Source organism: Colossoma macropomum, unplaced genomic scaffold, assembly GCF_904425465.1.
Source record: "Colossoma macropomum unplaced genomic scaffold, Colossoma_macropomum, whole genome shotgun sequence".
Taxonomy (NCBI): Eukaryota; Metazoa; Chordata; class Actinopteri; order Characiformes; family Serrasalmidae; genus Colossoma; species Colossoma macropomum.
In genome coordinates this window covers 13,575,770-13,596,434 of record NW_023494803.1, presented here as the reverse complement: position 1 = coordinate 13,596,434, position 20,665 = coordinate 13,575,770, and the positions used below count along the sequence as shown (strand labels likewise).

General features: G+C 41.3%; 1 protein-coding gene across 1 annotated transcript in view; it reads right to left on the bottom strand.

Moving 5' to 3' along the window:
- The window catches only part of LOC118823420 (ankyrin-3-like), a 154,183-nt gene that overhangs the window by 69,017 nt on the left and 64,501 nt on the right, over nt 1-20,665 (bottom strand). Inside the window, 10 exon segments of the mRNA XM_036593014.1 lie at nt 226-324; nt 1,634-1,732; nt 4,909-5,106; nt 7,554-7,652; nt 8,145-8,243; nt 9,908-10,006; nt 14,176-14,361; nt 16,177-16,275; nt 18,844-18,942; nt 19,309-19,407. Of these exon segments, the coding sequence (XP_036448907.1) occupies nt 226-324; nt 1,634-1,732; nt 4,909-5,106; nt 7,554-7,652; nt 8,145-8,243; nt 9,908-10,006; nt 14,176-14,361; nt 16,177-16,275; nt 18,844-18,942; nt 19,309-19,407 (1,176 nt within the window).

Sequence of the window (20,665 nt, the reverse complement as noted above, 5' to 3'; positions counted from 1 at the left end):
GCAGTAATATAAAGCTGTAGTTGTGGTTATTTTCCGTCAACAACATGAAACAGCACAGAATTTATCACTGAATGAACCAACAGCTCCATCTACAGGAATTACTAAGGTACTGAACGTTCACAGCTTTCCATGTTCCACTGATTCTATTGCCGTCAATGCTGTGAATCATGTGTAGTTGGTGTGTGCGTGTGTGTGTGTGTGTGCGTGTGTGTGTGTTTAGCATACCACGTTGGTGGTGTTTGGTGACGCTCCGTGGTGTGTTAACTGCTTCACTATGTTCTCATGACCCATAAACGCTGCCACATGGATCGGCGTCAACCCCGACTACATAAACAAACAAAGAAAACAAAGCAAACATGAAAAACAGAGTTAATGTGATATAGAAGCTCTAATCCATTATCCTTAGTTACGATTCTGTAGGAAATTATTCAATGCATCATCAAATCTCAACTATCACCATGACTCACAATTTCAATTTGACTAATTTACATTTTATTAATAAACAATTTAATGTGTCTTGAAAACCCAAATGCCATCACCATTCAATTCTGATACTGATCCAATTTGATTCAATTGTGATTTTTTATGAAATTATTCAATGCAATTTAATGCATTTTCAAATTTGTACAGTGATTCTTTTTAAAATTATGATTTTTTAGAAAATGAATCATTCATTGCTTCGTGAAATCTTAAATATCAACACAATCCAGTTCTGACACTGATCCAATTTGATTCCATTACGATTCCTTATGAAATGATTCAATGGATCATTATATCTTAAATTGCTCAAAGATTCTACATGATTCTTTAGAAAAATGGATGATTCAGTACTTTTCGAAATCTCAAATATACTGTAATTCAATTCAATTTGATTCCATTTTTTTCAGAAAAGTTTCAATGAATCATAAAATCTCAGTTTCACTACATTTTAATCAATTTTGATTCAATTACAATTCTTTATAAAATGATTCAATGCATCACAACATTTCAAATTTCACAATGTTTATATTTAACAAGTTTGCAATTCTGTAAACAAATCATGATCCACTGCTTAGTGACATATTCAAATTGATTCAATTATGTTTCATCAGGAAACGATCAATATATCACAAAATGTCAAATATCACCCACCATTCAACGAGATTTGATTTGATTTAAAGCTTGTCTCAAGGTGACTCGCTGCAGTAAAAATGAAAAAATAAATAAATGAAGAACGAGCTAAGGAGACTAAGCGGCTTTAACCCTCTGTGGTCTGAGGTCATTCTCTCTTGACTTGTTCATCTCTTCTTAAACTCTCCTTTAAAGGCTCTTCATATAATACGATCCTCATATGTTTCATATCAAAACGCTCCATTATCTTCATCACTACTTTCCAAAACCACTGCAGCAACTTCAGCAGCTGTAAACTTTCTGCACACCATTTCACATGTGTCTCCGATGTGGACTGAATGAAGAATGAAGGGTTTCTGCCGTTTATGGGTCAGTGCTTAGCGATTTCCTGAGTGTCCATTGGTCGGTTTCAAACAGAATGTAGATGGACACACGAATCCACCAGTTCCACACGCTGAGAGGTAGATGATGTGTATTTTAGCCCCTAATTATTACTGAAAGTACCCCAAACCTCGATACATACCTCAGTGACGGCCTGTAGAGACGCTCCGTGTTTCAGCAGCAGCTCCATCACCTTCACTCTGTTCTTCTTACAGGCGATATGCAGCGGAGTGAAGCCGTTCTGCACAATAAACACACACACACACATGAGTGCTGCTGTGGATTGTGGGTACTTCAGTCTGAGACAGGAATACATTATATAATTCACAGAAACATTAATCAACCATTTTAATTTCATTATTATTCATATTAGAGCATGCTGATTTTTATTTCATATTTCTAATATTCTTTTAATTTCTGTTTTTAAGAAAAATATTTGTTCTATTATTTTTATTTTGTTTGTCCTATTAAATCCACTCCATCTTTAACACTATAACACTTATAAACAGTATAAATATCACTCCACCAAAGAAACCACTGTAAATATTACAGCTAAAATACAATATAAATATTATGGTAACATTTTATTTTGATGGTATGCTGTAGATGCTCACTCTGTCTTTAATTAACATTCAACCATATATCAATTAAACGCAAAACCTACGCCCACTCCTAACTCAGGGGTCGGCAACCTGCGGCTCATTTACTGTCCTGTTGTGGCTCCACAGCAGAATTACATTTGTAGGCAAAAATAAAATAATTCTCCTTTACGGTAAAATAAAGCTCTGCTGACCGTTCAACACAGTTTTAACAATAAACAGTCTTAAACTCTGGAGTTAAAGAAGAACTGCTAATTCACCCTTTAACCCTGAAGATCAGCGCAGACTGCTGGTCACCATAGCAACACAGAAACAATATCACCTAGCTAGTAGCTAACGAAACAGCAAAGAGAGATTTGACACGAATATTGATAATTGAGAGACAAATGGACTTATTTACATTTATAATCACTCCAACTGGTTTCCTGACATGTTTAATCTGCAACGAGAAACTGAAACACTAAAAAGTCGCGAAGCTGAAGTCAGTTTCTCATTCGCCAGCTTCTTGTTTGAATTCTCCCATTCCACCTTAAATGACACAGCAGTTACATTCCAGGGCCTCAGCCACTATTTTTAACTAATAAAAAAAAAATTATTTAAAAAGTTGAACACTGAGAGACAATTTACAAGAAACTGTTCTACTTTTGAGGAAAAGTTTCCTGCCAGACATGCAAGAAAAGCAGCGGAGCTAAAGCTTGAAGCAGAGCTAAATGAGTCTGGGTTTTTATTTATATTACATATTTTTGGTCTATACTAGGACATCAGCACATAATGAGATATAAGCTGGTTCTCCAGTAGGCAAATCTGGTACCAGGTACTATTCTGAGCTGAGCCGATACCAAAAGGTGATGTAAAAACGCTACAGGCTGCTAATTGGTCAGAGGGAATGGCTAAACACATATGCTAACGTTAGCTACCAGGTTAGCGTAGCCTCTTGCGCCGCCTTTGTGGAAAATGAAGTAGTTAGTTTCAATAGCCAGTAGAGTCGAGTCGAGCCGTGCCATGTGGGTGAAAAGCAGCTATATTTACAGCCAAGGCGGTAAAACGTTACTTCAATAAAATGGACATGAAATGTTGTGGCTCCCAAGGAGGATTGACAAAAAATGGCTCTTCCTAACATTTGGGCTGTGACCTCTGAACAAAATCATAACGTTACTGATAATCTAATAACGTATCACCAGAAAGTGTGTTAATAATGTAAGTATGTGTAGATCATCTATAGGGGCTGTCAAAATAAAGTGTGACCAATGTTATTAATATTATAAATATACATACATACATACATACATCATCTAAACCGCTTATCCTTCTGGGTCGCGGTGGGGTGCTGGAGCCTATCCCAGCTGTCATTGGGTGGAAGGCAGGATACACCCTGGACAGGTCACCAGTCCATCGCAGGGCAATATTATTATTATAAATTATTATTATTATTATTATATATATTATATATATTATTATTATTATACTATTATAAATATGTTTATTGTATTTCTATATTGCATATCTGTATATTATTTGATAAGTCTATGTTATTAAATATTGAATGTTATCAGCTGTTATTTATACACAATAATATATTTGGATATTTCTCCCCATACAGAAACGTGGTGTTTTTGGGTGTGTTTGAGTCTCTGATGATCCATCTGGGTTAATGGCTGATCTGCTCTGCTGAACATGCAGTGAGATAAAGTTGTTTTTAATACTCAGTGGGGGTTTATCACTCTGCTCTACTTCCCCTTTTCCTCTCTGAGTGACTGTTATCAGAATAACACAGTCGTTTTTTTTCAAGACCAGATCAGATCAGTCACAGGTTTGTGTTTTTTGATATATTTTTGTTTCAGTTTTACTTTTAGGGGCCTTACTGTCTAACACAGTACCTGAAGTGTTTGGCCTAATGCTCACACACTACAAACCTACATGTTTTTCTCCATTTGTACTGTTTGAGTCAGTGTTTGTGATAATTAGCCCCAGTGTTCACAGTAACAGTGTCAGTTTTCATTTTATTCATTTATTTGTACTTTACTGACTCTGTATATGCTGTATCAGAAATATTTAACAAGCATTTAGAGGGTGCTGTTTATTTTAATGCAGGCTGGTGTGTTACACATGACTGACCGCTGGCTTGGTCACCAGGGTGAGGAGGGGAAACACCTGCTTTACTAGAAAACCCCACCCAGAGAGAGAGAGAGAAAAGAAAAAGAGACCTCTGCATACTTTGTTACCCTGATCTTCAATGGTCAGGACCCCCACATGACCCCCACAGAGCAGGTGTTTTTTGGGTGGTGGGTCATTCTCAGCACTGCAGTGACACTGACGTGGTGGTGGTGTGTTAGTGTGTGTTGTGCTGGTGCGAGTGGATCAGACACAGCAGTGCTGCTGGAGTTAAGCACTTCAGTGTCGCTGCTGGACTGAGAACCAAAGCGTCCTGTGACCGCTGATGAAGGACTAGAAGATGACCAACACAAACTGTGCAGCAGTAGATGAGCTATCGTCTCTGACTTTAAATCTACAAGGTGGACTGACAAGGTAGGAGTGTCTAATAGAGTGGACAGTGAGTGGACACAGTGTTTAAAAACTCCAGCAGCACTGCTGTGTCTGATCCACTCGTTCCAGCACAACACACACTAACACACCACCACCACGTCAGTGTCACTGCAGTGCTGAGAATGATCCACCACCCAAGTAACTGTAGAACTAACTATATGGTCAGTGGATAAGATGGTCAGTGAGTGTAGAAACAAGGAGGACTTGATAAAGTGGCTGATTGGTGTAAATGTATGTGTGTGTGTGTGTGTGTGTGTGTGTGTGGTTCTCTCACCAGTGCTTTAGCATTCGGGTTGGCCTTCTTGTCCACTATAACTTTGGCCACTTTATAATGACCGCAGTGAGCAGCCACATGCAGAGCAGTCAGGTAGTCGTTGGTGACATCATCCACTGGTACGTCATGCTGCAGGAGGAGCTGGACGCAGTTCAGGTGATCACCCTGAGTGGCCATGTGCAGGGGAGATAGACCGTTCTACAAACACACACACACACACACACACACACACACACACACACACACACACACAGATAGAACGTTACTCAAGTTCAATCTCCATCTGCACATTTTAAAAACACCTCAATTACATCAGAGACTGTGAAGAGATTTAATTTACAGTCAAAACGGCCAATAATAGCACTTAAAGCTTTCATCTTTGAGAGAGAGGAGAAAATCAAGCTGCTTCAGATCTGAAAACATCCACAGGTGTTTCTGTCCATCCTTCCACTGTGAGAAGACAACTCAGCGCTATGGGTCTGAAAGGATGTGTAGCTGTCAGGAAGCCTCACTTTGAAAAGGAGACACATCAAACAAAGAAGCTGAACAATGGACTGACCACCCCAGAGTCCAGACCTCAGCATTACTGAATGTGTTTGATTACTTCAGAAAATGATCAACTTCTAAAACTGAACTTTGGAGGTGTGTCTGCAGATTTCTTTGAAAATCTGAAAGTGAGTCTCCTGAAAAGAATGGAAGCTGTAATAAAGGTAAAGAGTGACTCACTCAGCACTCACGCAGCTGAGATTAGATTTAGTTGTTGTGTCATTTACTGTTAAATATGTTTTCTGCTTTTTTGCTGATACTGAAAAATGTACTTAACGGCTGTTTTGACTAGAAATTAAATAAACAAAGGGTCTCTGGTTTTGCACAGTACTGTAAATCCAGATTGATTTTTGATAGTCTGATCAGCAGAAACACATTAAATCTGATTTTTGCTAATTGGATCCAAACCACATTTGGAGGTGGTTTGAAATGCGACTCAGATGTCAGATTTTTACAGATGTGTCTCAGTCTGGATGCTCTGGACGCTCAAATCAGATTTCAAACTGTCTTTTGCGTCACTCACAACACGACAAACAGCAACAAGTCAAATCCAGAGTAATGAGTGCTGGGATTCAAGAAGAGCTCCAAAGATTCATGATTATGAAGAGAGTTCTGAAGAGTTTGGAGGGGGAGATGATGCTCCTCCATCTCTTCTACATCTGCATTTGAAATCCGCGTCACCAGCGTAGCTATGTAGTTACTGACGCCTATGTTGTTTCCATGGCGACCCATGCAGATAGACTGGTGATGTCAGGGCACACAAATCCGAGCTGACCACTTTATGACTAACAGTGTGGACAGTCTTCTCAAAAGCCTGAGACTCTTGTAAATTCTGTAAATTATATAGTTCTTCTGAATAAATGTGTGTAAGTTAGACAGTTATGTTGTTGCTCCTGTATAACTGCAATTTTCTTCAGAATTAATCTACTAATCTATTAAATTACTACAAATTATTATTATAGATTATTGTTTGCTATCTACTGAGAATTATTCAGTGTCAAATATGAATTATTCGAAATGTATTATGAATTATTCTGGATCTCTTATGAATTATTCTGAATCTATTGTGAATTGTTCTGGATCTGTTATGAATTATCCTGGATCTCTTATGAATAATTCTGAATCTATTGTGAATTTTTCTGGATCTGTTATGAATTATCCTGGATCTCTTATGAATTATTCTGAATCTATTGTGAATTTTTCTGGATCTGTTATGAATTATCCTGGATCTCTTATGAATTATTCTGAATCTATTGTGAATTGTTCTGGATCTGTTATGAATTATTCTGGATCTGTTCTGAATTAGCCTGGATCTGTTATGAATTATTCTGGATCTGTTATGAATTGTTTTGGATCTGTTATGAATTATTCTGGATATATTAGGAATTAATCTGGATCTGTTATGAATGATTCTGGATCTACTATGAATTATTCTGGATCTATTATGAATTATTCTGGATCTGTTATGAATTATTCTGGATCTATTATGAATCAATCTAGATCTGTTTTGAATTATTCTGGATCTAGTAAGAATTATTCTGAAACTGTTATGTGGATCTATTATGAATTATTATTGATCTATTATAAATTATTCTTTGTGGTTCTGTATAAAGTGCCATACAACCCACTGAAGAATTTTGATGACCTGTTATCGGATCCATAAATTTAAAATGTATAATTTCACACTGAAGTGAGAAAACGTAGCAAAGCGTTTATTTAAACAGAAACGATGTGTTAAACACGTGTTATTTTATGCAAGTGTTGCAACTACGGCAGCTAAGATGGTCATTCTTTTAGCGCATTCTATTAAAAAAAACTTTACAATAAAATAATCACAACAAACACATCTTCTAATACCTTCATCAGTTGCGTACACTAAGCTGCAGCACCGCATTTGTAGAGACTTTACTAGAATCCATTGTGTGCTGTCTTTTTAATACAGTGGGGTTTATATACACGCCACTGCTGATTGGCTAACACCTCAGACACACCACTTTGACAAAAACCGTAGCAAACTAACGCACAATGCTGAGATTGAATGTGCCCCAGGTTTTTTGTTGCAGTTCAGTGTTCCACCAGCTGGGGTCAGTGAGACTCACCTTAGTTTTGGAGAGGATTGGAGCTCCTCTGTCTAAAAGCATCTCAACCACCTGCTCATGTCCACTCCGCGCTCCGCAGTGCAGTGGGGTCAGCCCATCCTGCATGTAAACACAACACACAGACAGACGTCAGCTCCCCGTAACATCAATCACAGTGGATAAAATGTGAGTGTTAGAGCTTTGACTAAACACCAGAACTGTGATTGTTTCACTGCACATCATGATTGCAATATACACTGTTATATATTACAGACTCATTTATAATGGTGAGTCAGTAAAGCTAACAGTTAAAGATCTGTCTGCTTTATTTTATCCAAAATAATGTCCTTTTCTCTGATTACATGAATGTGCAGGTTCATCAAAACGCCCATAGAAACTCATCTGGAGCTGTGATTGGTCAGGATGCTCACAGCACTATGTGATTGGTCAGATGCTTGAATTTGAATAATGCAGCCTTCTGCAATATCATATGTTTGTGTGTGTGAATGTGTGTGTGTGTGTGTGCGTGTGAGAGAGTGTGTGTGTGTGTGAGAGAGTGTGTGTGTGTGTGTGAGAGAGTGTGTGTGTGTGTGTGTTTTTGTGCGTTTGTACCTTGGTCTTGGCATCGATTTTGGCTCCTCGGTCCAGCAGCAGCTTCACCATGTTCCCGTTCCCTCTTTTAGCCGCTACATGCAGCGGAGTGATGTCATTCTGCACACACACACAAACACACACACATTCACACAGAGGGAGATATACACAAAAACAAACATAAAAAAACACATTTTCACAAAACTACTGACACCATCTAAGCTATCAAATATATTAAACTTCATTTCCACTGTAACTCTACACTGTATGTGAGATGAAAAGTGTATATAAACACTGTTGTTGATAAACTGTGTTAATCAGAAGATCAGAGAGTTTGAGGGTACTGCTGCTCATATGTGTGTGTGTGTGTGTGTGTGTGTGTCATGATGACCATATGACTCAGTAAAAGTGTTATTATCTTAACAGCTGGGAGGGCAGATGGCACACACACACACACACACACACACATAAATTCAGCAGTGGCACAGTCTGAGGAGAATTGCTGGACTAATTCAGACATACAGTGTGACTCAAATCAACAACATATTTCACAAAGCAACATTACTCAGTTAGGTGAATAATTTAGGCCTAAAGTGAGGCTTAACTTCAGCGCTAATGGGAGGGGCTAAACTGCTGTAGGCTGAATGGGTGGGGCTAAACTGCTGTAGGCTGAATGGGTGGGGCTAAACTGCTATAGGCTGAATAGGTAGGGCTAAACTGCTGTAGGCTGAATGGGTAGGGCTAAACTGCTGTAGGCTGAATGGGTAGGGCTAAACTGCTGTAGGCTGAATGGGTAGGGCTAAACCGCTGTAGGCTGAATGGGTGGGGCTAAACTGCTATAGGCTGAATGGGTAGGGCTAAACTGCTGTAGGCTGAATGGGTAGGGCTAAACTGCTGTATGAGTGGGTATATGTAAATGTGTCAGTTATTTTTAAACACTACTACTAAGAATTCTAAGCTGTTTTTTTTTTTGCAGTTTAGTGTGCATGAGAGCTTTAATTGGATAAAATAATTTGGTCTGAACCCAAATACAGCCTGAGAATTACCCAAAGTGCTGACTAAAACCTGAAAGAACAGTAATAGCCATCTTTACAGCGTGGATAAATGAAATATAAAACAATACTGAATAACATGCTATAATAATCAGCTGTCTAAAATTAAGTAAAATAACACTTTTGAACAGCACTGCTGTTCACAGCGTGAACATGAACAGTCAGGTCCTGTCAGGTTCAGGTGAATATTTCAAGCTAAATATTTAGATAAACAGACAGATGTTAACGGTAAGTTAGCTCAGATAAGGTTACTAGCCTAGCCTTTTTCAGCTCGTATCTCTCAGCTCGAAAACAGCCAGACTGTGTAGGGGTAGTGAATTGATAATAGGCATGATAAGATACTGAACACTGTATTTAATTCAGTTTAGTTTTCATTCAATTTCATTTTAATTTCATTCAATCATTACTTCATTCACTCAACTCCAGTAGAGCGTAAAAATGAACTTGAACCTTGTTTTACTAGCTTTCCCTGCTGGTATTCTGTAGCAGCGCTCTGCTATGTGACGCTACGCTATGTGACGCTACGCTAAGTGACGCTGCGCGTCCAGTGTATGGTGGCCTTAAAACTTACCACATTCTGGTTTGTGAAACAACACCCTCTACTGCATTAACCCTCTGTGGTGGTTCTGCAAGATATCTCCTAGAAATGGAAATCTGACCTTCTTCTTTCAGCATGTGTCTGAAATGAGTGTACCTGCTACTCCAGGTCAACAGGTGGCACTGTGTTCTTACCCTGGCCATGAAGTCCACTGCTGCTCCTCTGTTCAGGAGCAACGTGGCAACGTTGATGTTACCATAGTGGGCAGCGATGTGCAGAGGAGTAAAGCCACTCTAACAGAGAGACACAGACAAAACTACATTACCCAGAAGCCCACAGACCGCACACATTTACTTCATTTAGCTGGATTTGCGTTGATCTAATGCAAGCTTCTATCAGGCAGGGAAACCTAAAATGAGAAATAAGAACTGGCTCCGCCCACAAATGCATTCTTCTCTAGCTACTGTTGCAAGGATGGAAAAGCTGTCTGATTGGCTAAGCAGAAAGTTCAGCTGTTTTAACAAAAAAGAGCATATGGGGGGGAGCCTGGAGAGGTTAACTGAGAAGCGTTTACAGCAGCATATTTATAAGCATAAATTAAAGTTAATTAATCCTCAGAAACCTCTTAGAGCTTCAATGCTTTGGTGCTGATGTAAATGAGTCATTTTTGTTTACATTGTGATGTGACAGTAAAACACAGCTGCTAAAGCGAGATGGAGGCATGCTATTGGCTGCATTTCAGCTAAAGCCCTCCAATCACAGAGAGGTCCATCTCAATCAGCCAATAATCTGCTGCAAAGCAGGTGATGTTTGGGAAGGTATGGCCCCTCCCACTTTCCCCCTCACCCCTGTCTCCATAGAAACAGGTCTTCACCCACTTTGCAGGAAATTATTGCAGTTACAAACCACAGGTACAGACGGTACCACTGCACAGTCCCAAACAGTCTGAGACTTAACCCAGATTAGACACAAGAGGATTAACAGGACACATTCAGAACTGACAACATACACATTTATGCTTTTTGGATCACAAGATTGTAAAACATATCAAATAAAAGCCAAACATCCTGTTTTCTCTTTATTAGAAACATCACCTTATGCTTCCACTAACTGGCCACTTTATCAGAAACACCACTTTCTATATCCACTAACTGGCAACTTTATTAGAAACACCACCTTCTACTTCTTCTAACTGGTCACTACTTTATTAGAAACACCACTTACTACTTCTACAAACTGGCCACTTTATTAGAAACACCACCTACTACTTCTACTAACTGGCCAATTTATTAGAAACACACACTACTTCTTCTTACTGGTCACTACTTTATTAGAAACACCACTTACTACTTCTACAAACTGGTCACTTAATTAGAAACATCACCTTCTACTTCCACTAACTGGCCACTTTATTAGAAACACCACCTTCTAGTAACTGGTCACTTTATTAGAAACATCACATAATACTTCTACTAACTGGCCACTTTATTAGAAACACCACCTTCTACTTGTACTGCCTGGCCACTTTATTAGAAACACCACCTTCTACTTCCACTAACGTGTCACTTTATTTAAAACACCACCTTCACCTTCTGCTAACTGGCCACTTTATTAGAAACATTATCTTCTACTTCCACTGCTACAGGCAGCTACAGGGGAGGGGGTTCTGATAAAGTGCCCAGGGCATGTATGAGGGTATATATGGAGTTCTGAACATGTTCTGTTAACCTCATGGAAACAACCACCAACTCTGAGAAGCAGAGATTGTCACGTTTCCATGGCAATGCACGTTCTCCCGTTCCATGGTTCTGAAACGCTCCGTGTTGGTGAGGATGGCCGATTGAGGCCGTTAGTCTGGGAGGTAAGGATGTTCTCTACCATGCACCTCTACTGCTACACAGCCAGAGTAGGAGTGCTTGCCATGTTTGCTAGCCCAGCAGCATGCGGGGACGGCTAGCTCACGCTAACACTACTGCAGCACGGATCTACAGGGGAGAACCCAGCTGCCTGAGAGAAACCCAGGGGAAGAACCGTCCAAAGCACCATGCACCTCCTCCAGGGACTAAAGGCTCAAAAACTTCAGTGATGAAGTTGCAGACCGGCTCTGCAGCTGGACACCAGGGTTCCTCTTTGCTAGTGGTTCTCCACTCCATCACACAAGGAATCCAGAGAGAAACTGTACGTTCACATTAGCCACATTAGCAGGCGCTCAAGTCGCCCCAGTCTGTTTTTTTGCGGGAATGTTCGAACGGGCTTTTTGTCAAGAACGTGCTGTAGATGGTTCTATGTAGAACCTTTTTGAAAAGGGTTCTATATAGTGCCAAGAATTGTTGGAAGCCCATACTGTAGCAATAGCAGAACTATTTTTGATGCTGTATAGTACCCACTTCAAAAAGGTTCTATACAGAACCATTTACAGCACATTCTTCATCAATCTGATGAACAATTTCATGATGCAAAGTACCTTTAATCATGTAAAGGGTTCCTTGAGTTTTCATGGTTCTATATATGACCCTTTTCTTTACTAAAGAATCCTTGAAGATGCATGATTTTTAGACTCCAAAACTAAAATTATGAACACTGAAAATAAGCATAATAGATCACCTTTAACTATCGCTGTACAAACGGTGGCTCTACGAGTGACACTGCCACATGGAGCAGTGGTCTGTCAACAATATGGTGGTGATAACAAAAGTGACATCAATCAATCAATACTATCTATTGGGAATAGAAGTGGAATCCTGGAAGGAATCCTTGAAGAGTTGAGAGAGTCAGGGCTCTACGATTGAATTTGTTTGAGGCAAATATTTAGATTACTTCACTGTGTCACAGTTCATTTGCATAAAGTTGAGAAAATTTCAACCTGACTTAGTGCTTGTTGCCCTGCAGCCATGCTGCTTGCTGCCAAATCGTGGCTACATATCTCCTCCTCACTTAGTAATGTCTCGTTTGCTAATGTGAACGTACGGTATTTCCCCAGTTCTATGTTCTTTAGTAAAATGTTGATGATTGATTAATATTTTCCCCAACATAAAATCGCCTCATCGCACAGAGCACACCTGCACCTAACAAACTGCCTTAAACTGAGTCTGTGATCAGCCAATCAGATTGATACTGAGATGTGGAACCCCAGGCCAGACTGCAGAACCCAGCGGTCTGAAACATCCTCCATCCGTTCAAAGCTGCAGCACAGTCTCCTTCATTCAACTCTCCATCCATGTGTCCATCTGTCCACCCACTCATCTATCTGTCCATCAGTCTGTCCACCAATCCAACCTTCTAAGTCATCTATTCATCAATCCATCATCTATCCATCCATCCATCCATCCATCCATCTGTCCATTCACTCTGTCCATCAGTCTGTCCTCCAATCCAACCATCCAATAGTCATCCATCAATCCATTATCTATCCATCCATCCATGTGTCCACCAATCTAACCACTCATCCAACTATCCATCCACTTTTTTTAACAATCCATCAATCCTCCATCCATCCACCCATTCATTTAACACCCATCCAGCTAATCTACTCACTCAACTCATCCATCCATCAATACATCCAACCGTACTTCCATCCATCCATCTATTCATCCATCTATTCATCCATCCATCCATCAATACATCCAACCGTACTTCCATCCATCCATCTATTCATCCATCTATCATCCATCTATCCAACTATCCAGAAACCTGTCTATCCATTTACCTCTACGTTTACATCTCAATCCATCCATCCATTCAACTGTTCATCCATCCATCCATCCATCCATCCATCCAATCAATCCACTTATCCATCCATCGATCCATATATCCATCCATCCATCCATCCATCCTTTCATCTATCCATCAAAACATCCAACCCTACATCCATTTATCCATCTATCCATCCATCTATCCAATTATCCAACTATCCAGAATCTCTCAATCCATCCATTCATCTGTCCATCTATCCATCAATACACCTAAGCATACATTAATCCGTCCATCTAGCAATCGATCAGTTTATCCAACTACTCATCCAACCAACCATCCATTTATCCAGTCATCCATGTAATTATCCATCTATCCATCCACCCATCTCTGAATCTGTCCATCTTAAACAGAAAAGGAGGACCCAGAATGACAGAAGGAGAGAGACAGCATGAGAGAGAGAGTAGGGGCAGCAATACAGGAGGGGGAGGGCTGTAAAAGCGAGGGAGGGCAGGTACTCTGTGGTGCATTATGGGTAATACCTCCGTTGTTCTATTCACCATCATCTACGGTGAGATGTGAGAAGAGGAGAGAATGGGCCGTTAGTACAAACAAACACATAAACACAAACAATAAACAGATAAATATGAGTCCATTAGGAAAGCGATAAACACACAACAGAAAAGTCTTTAAACAAATAAAAACACAGGAAACGTAACACTCTCCTCCCTCAGCCTGCACCTCCTCAGAGAGCCGCAGAGTCGGTCTGTACCTTCGACTCCACGTCGGCGTTGTGGTCGTTCTGCAGGAGCAGAGCTGCAGATTTGGTGTCGTCCTTGCGGGCGGCTATGTGGAGCGCGGGCAGTCGAACTTTACCCTTTGTGTCGTTCTCCAACAGCAGAGAGACCACCTGATCATGACCCTGCTGTAGCGCCACCGCCAGTGGAGTGAAGCCATCCTACACACACACACACACACACACACACAGGACAGAGCAACACTGATCACAACAGCAGAGTTAATTAATCTAACACAGTTACAGTGAACAGACACAGCATAAACATAGACACTCTCTCCAGGAGATATTACAGTAACAATACACACACAGAAATATAGATATACATGTATAAAATGAGGAGAAGAAAACTGAGTCCATTAAAATACTTGAAGATATTACACATGAGAGAGAAAGAAAAAAAGATGAGAGAGATGAGGAAAGAGAGAGAGAAAGAGAGTGAAAGAGTGACTGATACAGAAGCAGAGACAGACAGAGAGAAAAGCTGGTAAAGAGTGAGAGAGACTGCTACATTCTTAATCCATAGGGTTTAATATGATTTTTGCAGCTATAACAGCTTCAACTCTTCTGGGAAGGCTTTCCACAAGGTTTAGGAGTGTGTTTATGGGAGTTTTTGACCATTCTTCCAGAAGCGCATTTGTGAGGTCAGACACTGATGTTGGACGAGTAGTCCTGGCTCTCAGTCTCCACTCTAATTCATCCCAAAGGTGTTCTATCGGGTTGAGGTCAAGACTCTGTGCAGGCCAGTCAAGCTCTTCCACACCAAACTCATCCATGTCTTTATGGACCTTGCTTTGTGCACTGGTGCGCAGTCATGTTGGAACAGGAAGGGGCCATCCCCAAACTGTTCCCACAAAGTTGGGAGCACGAAATTGTCCAAAATCTCTTGGTCTGCTGAAGCATTAAGAGTTCCTTTCACTGGAACTAAGGGGCCGAGCCCAACTCCTGAAAAACAACCCCACACCATAATCCCCCCTCCACCAAACTTTACACTTGGTACAATGCAGTCAGACAAGTACTGTTTTCCTAGCAGCTGCCAAACCCAGACTCGTCCATCGGATTGCCAGACGGAGAAGCGTGATTTGTCACTCCAGAGAACACGTCTCCACTGCTCTAGAGTCCAGTGGTGGCATGTTTTACACCACTGCATTCAACGCTTTGCATTGTGCTTGGTGATGTAAGGCTTCGATGCAGCTGCTCGGCAATGGAAACCCATTCAATGAAGCTCTCTACGCACTGTTCTTGAGCTAATCTGAAGGCCACATGAAGTTTGGAGGTCTGTATCGATTGGCTCTGCAGAAAGTTGGCGACCTCTGTGCACTATGTGCCTCAGCATCCGCTGACCCCGCTCTGTCATTTTACCACTTCATGGCTGAGTTGCTGTCATTCCCAATCGTTTCCACTTTGTTATAATACCACTGACAGTTGACTGTGGAATATTTTGTAGCGAGGAAATTTCATGACTGGACTTGTTGCACAGGTGGCATCCTATCATGGTACCACGCTGGAATTCACTGAGCTCCTGAGAGTGACCCATTCTTTCACACATGTTTGTAGAGCCAGTCTGCATGCCTAGGTGCTTGGTTTTATACACCTGTGGCCATGGAAGTGATTGGAACACCTGAATTCAATTATTTGGATGGGTGAGTGAATGCTTTTGGCAATATAGTGTATATATATATATATATATATATATATATATATATATATATATATATATATATGTATATATACACGTGTGTGTAGAGAGAGAGAGAGAGAGAGAGAGAGACGTAGAGATGCAGAGAGAGAGACTAAAAAGAAAGAGTGAGGTAGAAAAAGTGAGACATACAGAGACTGATAAAGTGAGAGAGGCAGAGAGAGAGAGAGGGCCTGAAGGAGAGAGAGAGAGAGAGAGAGAGAGAGAGAGAGAGAGAGAGGAAGTACACTACTCAAGGTCACCTAGCCCTACCACAATAATCAATAACACTCAGTTACCTCTGTGGCGATGCTCTGGCTGGCTCCGTGCTCCAGCAGGAACCGAACCACGTCCAGATGGTTCTCCTGAGCGGCCATGTACAGCGGAGTGAAGCCATTCTGGATCAGAACATCAACAAAAACATCGCATCATCACACAGACACTGCATCATCAACCCAAACACAGCATCATCACACAGACACTGCATTATCACACACAGACACTGCATCATCACACAGACACTGCATCATCACACACAGACACTAAATCATCACATTCAGACACTGCCTCAACACACAGACACTGCATCATCACACACAGACACTGCATCATCACACAGACACTGCGTCATCACACACAGACGCTGCATCATCACACACATACACTGTATTATCACACACAGACACTGCATCATCACACACAGACATTGCATCATCACACACAGACAGTGCATCATCACACAGACACTGCATCATCACACACAGACAGTGCATCATCACACACAAACAGTGCATCATCACACAGACACAGCATCAGACACTGTGTCATCACACATACACTGCATCATCACACACAGACACTGCATCATCACAAACAGACACTGTGTCATCACACACAGACGCTGCATCATCGCCCACACACACTGTATCATCACACACAGACATTGCATCATCACACAGACACTGCTTCATCACACACAGACACGGCATCATCACACACAGACACTGCATCATCACACACACTGTATCTTCACACACAGACACTGTATCATCACACACAGACATTGCATCATCACACACAGACAGTGCATCATCACACAGACACTGCATCACACACAGACGCTGCATCATCACACACAGACAGTGCATCATCACAGACACTGCATCATCACAGACACTGCATCATCACAGACAGTGCATCATCACAGACACTGCATCACACACAGACACTGCATCATCATAAAGACACTGCTTCATCACACACAGACGCTGCATCATCACACACACACTGTATCTTCACACACAGACACTGCATCATCACACACAGACATTGCATCATCACACAGACAATGCATCATCACAGACACTGCATCACACAGACAGTGCATCATCACAGACAGACAGTGCATCATCACACACACAGTGCGTCACACACACTGCATCATCACACACAGACATTGCATCATCACACAGACACTGCATCATCACACAAACACTTAACAACACTGACATTTATTTATTATTATTTATGTAAAAAGCACTGTCAAAATTCTAATTAAGAATTTCATTAAAACTAGGATTAAGTATTAAAAGCAGCTGTTTTACTATGCTTAAATGCTGTGTGTTTATTGTGTCAGTTCAGGATTGTTTGATATGAAAAAAAGTTGCAGTTGTCTGTCTTTGTGGAGAGGTGTGAATAGTTTTTCACAGCTAGGGGTCCCCTTTTACCCCTAAGTGCTCGCTAGCAGCTCAACAGCATTATACACACAGAGAGACAACAGAGTCCTAGTTCATCTGATAACAGTTACAGGGAACAAAATATTTTATTTGATTATATTAATTGAAAATATCTGAGTTGATATTTGCATTCTGCTGGTGGGAGGACCACCAGGGGGCACCGCAGAAAGAGGATACTGAGAGAGTTCTCAGTCTCTACTCTCCCTCCTTCTGTAACATTAGAATGCATGAAGCTCAACAGCCTTCTGCAGCAAAACTCTCCGCTTTATCACCCAGCGCAGGAGAGAGAGACAGAGAGCAAGAGAGAGAGATAGACAGACAGAGAGAGAGAGAGAGAGAGAGACACTGAGGTGTCATCTGATCTGCACTGTAACAGAAGCTAAATGGTTCAAAATAATAAACTTTTATTTATTTGAATTTCCAGTGGGTGGGGCTCTCTGGTGTTGTTGCCATGGCACCAAGGCCATGGGTTGCTATGGGAACTGTCATTCCTGATATTTTGGTCACTGCAGCAGCCAAGGAGCACTACCAACACACGCACACATGCACGGTCTCCATCAGACTGAGCTCCGCTCTGATGTGACCTTATTGACCCCAGCGTTGTTACCATGGCAACGAAGAGCTGCTGACGCAGGATGAGGGTTTATGATGATCGAGCACAACACACACATACAGACACAGCAAAATCAACCCTGCACATGTACCTGCTTTTGAGTACACATGATTGTCAGCACCCTTCTGCCCCGTCCACCAGCGGAAGGGGACCACCAGTAGACCATCTGGGTGGTGGACCATTCTCAGCATAGCAGCGGTCTTGCCATGGCAGTGAGAGTGGTCCATCACCCACAGTGGTCAGAAACTGATTAGTGATCATTGATGAAGGGGTAGAGGATGGCTAAGTAGGTGTTTCTAATGAAGTGGCCAGTTAGTGGAAGTACAATGTGGGGGTTTCTAATAAAGTGGCCAGTTAGTGGAAGCACAAGCTGGGTGTTTCTAATAAAGTGGCCAGTTAGTGGTAGCACAAGGTGGGTGTTTCTAATAAAGTGACCAGTGAGTGTAAGCACAAGGTGGGTGTTTCTAATAAAATAGCCAGTTAGTGGAACTACAATGTGGGGGTTTCTAATAAAGTGGCCAGTTAGTGGAAGCACAATGTGCGTGTTTCTAATAAAGTGGCCAGTTAGTGGATGTACAAGGAAGGCGTTTTCAGTAAAGTGGCCAAGGTGTATGTACCTGGCTCTGTGCATTAACGTTGGCTCCATTGGTCACGAGTTCCCGTACCACGTCCGTCTGTCCGGCCAGAGATGCAATGTGCAGCGCTGTGTTTCCCTTCTGCAACACACACACACACACACACACACACACACACTGTGAAAGCGGAAAAACAGACAGCCTCACACACCTGTTAATGTCACTCTGCCACACATACGGGCACAGGCATACCACACACACTGCCCATGAGCCGCAGTTTCCGCTGGCCTGTACTTCACCTCCCCCCCACACCGCATACAGGGGTCTTTTTATAACAGTGGAATGTGAGCTGAGAGAGCAGAGCGTGCCGCGTGATACACGTGTGAGTTACAGTTAAAAAATGAAGGTAGAGACACATTCATTCACACTCTGTCACTAATAACTGCACATCCCGAGCCCGACCGCATCAGTATCTCACAAATGTGTGTCTGTGTGTGTGTGACTGACCTTGGTAGCAGCGTCAACGCTGGCCCCCAGTTTGAGCAGTTCTGCCACCACCTCCACATGACCCTCTTTAGACGCCAAGTGCAGCGCATTTAGACCGTTCTGAAACACACAGGAAACAATGTTACATACACGTACACAACACACACACACAGGGGATTTTTCCTCAATTTAGGTGTTGCCAGTTCCACCTCTTAGATGGTTCTCCCTCTATCACACCTTTATTATCATTTTTATTAAACCAAAAAATCTTGCTGAGATTAAAAATGTCTTTAACAGGAACGTCCTGTCCAAGACAGGCAGCAACACAACAAAATGTTCCCACAAAACAAATAACATTACAAACATAAAAAAGAAAATCAAAAATCAACAACCCCCAATAAATCATTAAAAACGCTGACAGTTTTAGTCATTTCCACCGCTTGAATAATATTTATTAATAATAGCAGGTGCTGAACAGTAGACAACATCAACAGCATAATAATGAAAATTTGTGCACATTATGACATTATGATTATATATACAGTAAAACGCAGAGGCCCCAGAATTGATCCTTGAGGTACACCCTTAGCCATCATCAAGGGTGTAGACCTAAAACCGGCCTGCACACACTGCATTCTACTAGATAAATAATTCTCAAACCACAGAATGATGTCTGATCTACTATGTCAAAAGCCTTTGATGAATCAATAAATCAATAACAAGGGCTGCACATTGATACCACACCATGCTACAAAGCTGGCAGGGTGAAGGCTAACATGTTCTCTCTCTGAGACATGTGACACTACACTTCTTTTTCTCAAACTGCTGCCAATGCAACATCATTGGAGCTCAACATGCTTGGAGGAGAACTAGTTGCTAATTCTTTCGCATTAGCTAACAGACACCCCCCGTTGGCTAGCATCACACTGAGTGATGGACGCAAATGGAAGACCACCCTACCCACCCAGAGGATCATTATGAAAAAAAGAAAAGGCAGCATGAGAATCAATGACAGCATGGTAACAGTAGCAGTATGCAATAGCAGTATTATTAGCAGCAGCAATAGCTGTGCGAATAACACTAGTAGCATGTAGCTGTATAAGCTAGTAACAGTACAAGAAGCAGTAGGAGTTGCAATATGAACAGAGAAGAATGAATAGCAGTAGCATTAAGAAAATAATTATGAATAGCATTAGGAGAATAAGTAGAAGTAAAATTAGAAGTATACATAGGAGTAGCAGTAGTACTATACATAGGAGAATGAATTATGAAATATGAATAGAAGTATCAGTAGCAATAACTGTAAGAAGTATGAGTTGCAGTTGGACTAGCAGTAGCAGTAGCAGGGTGACTAGCAGGAGTTTGTATAACAATAGCA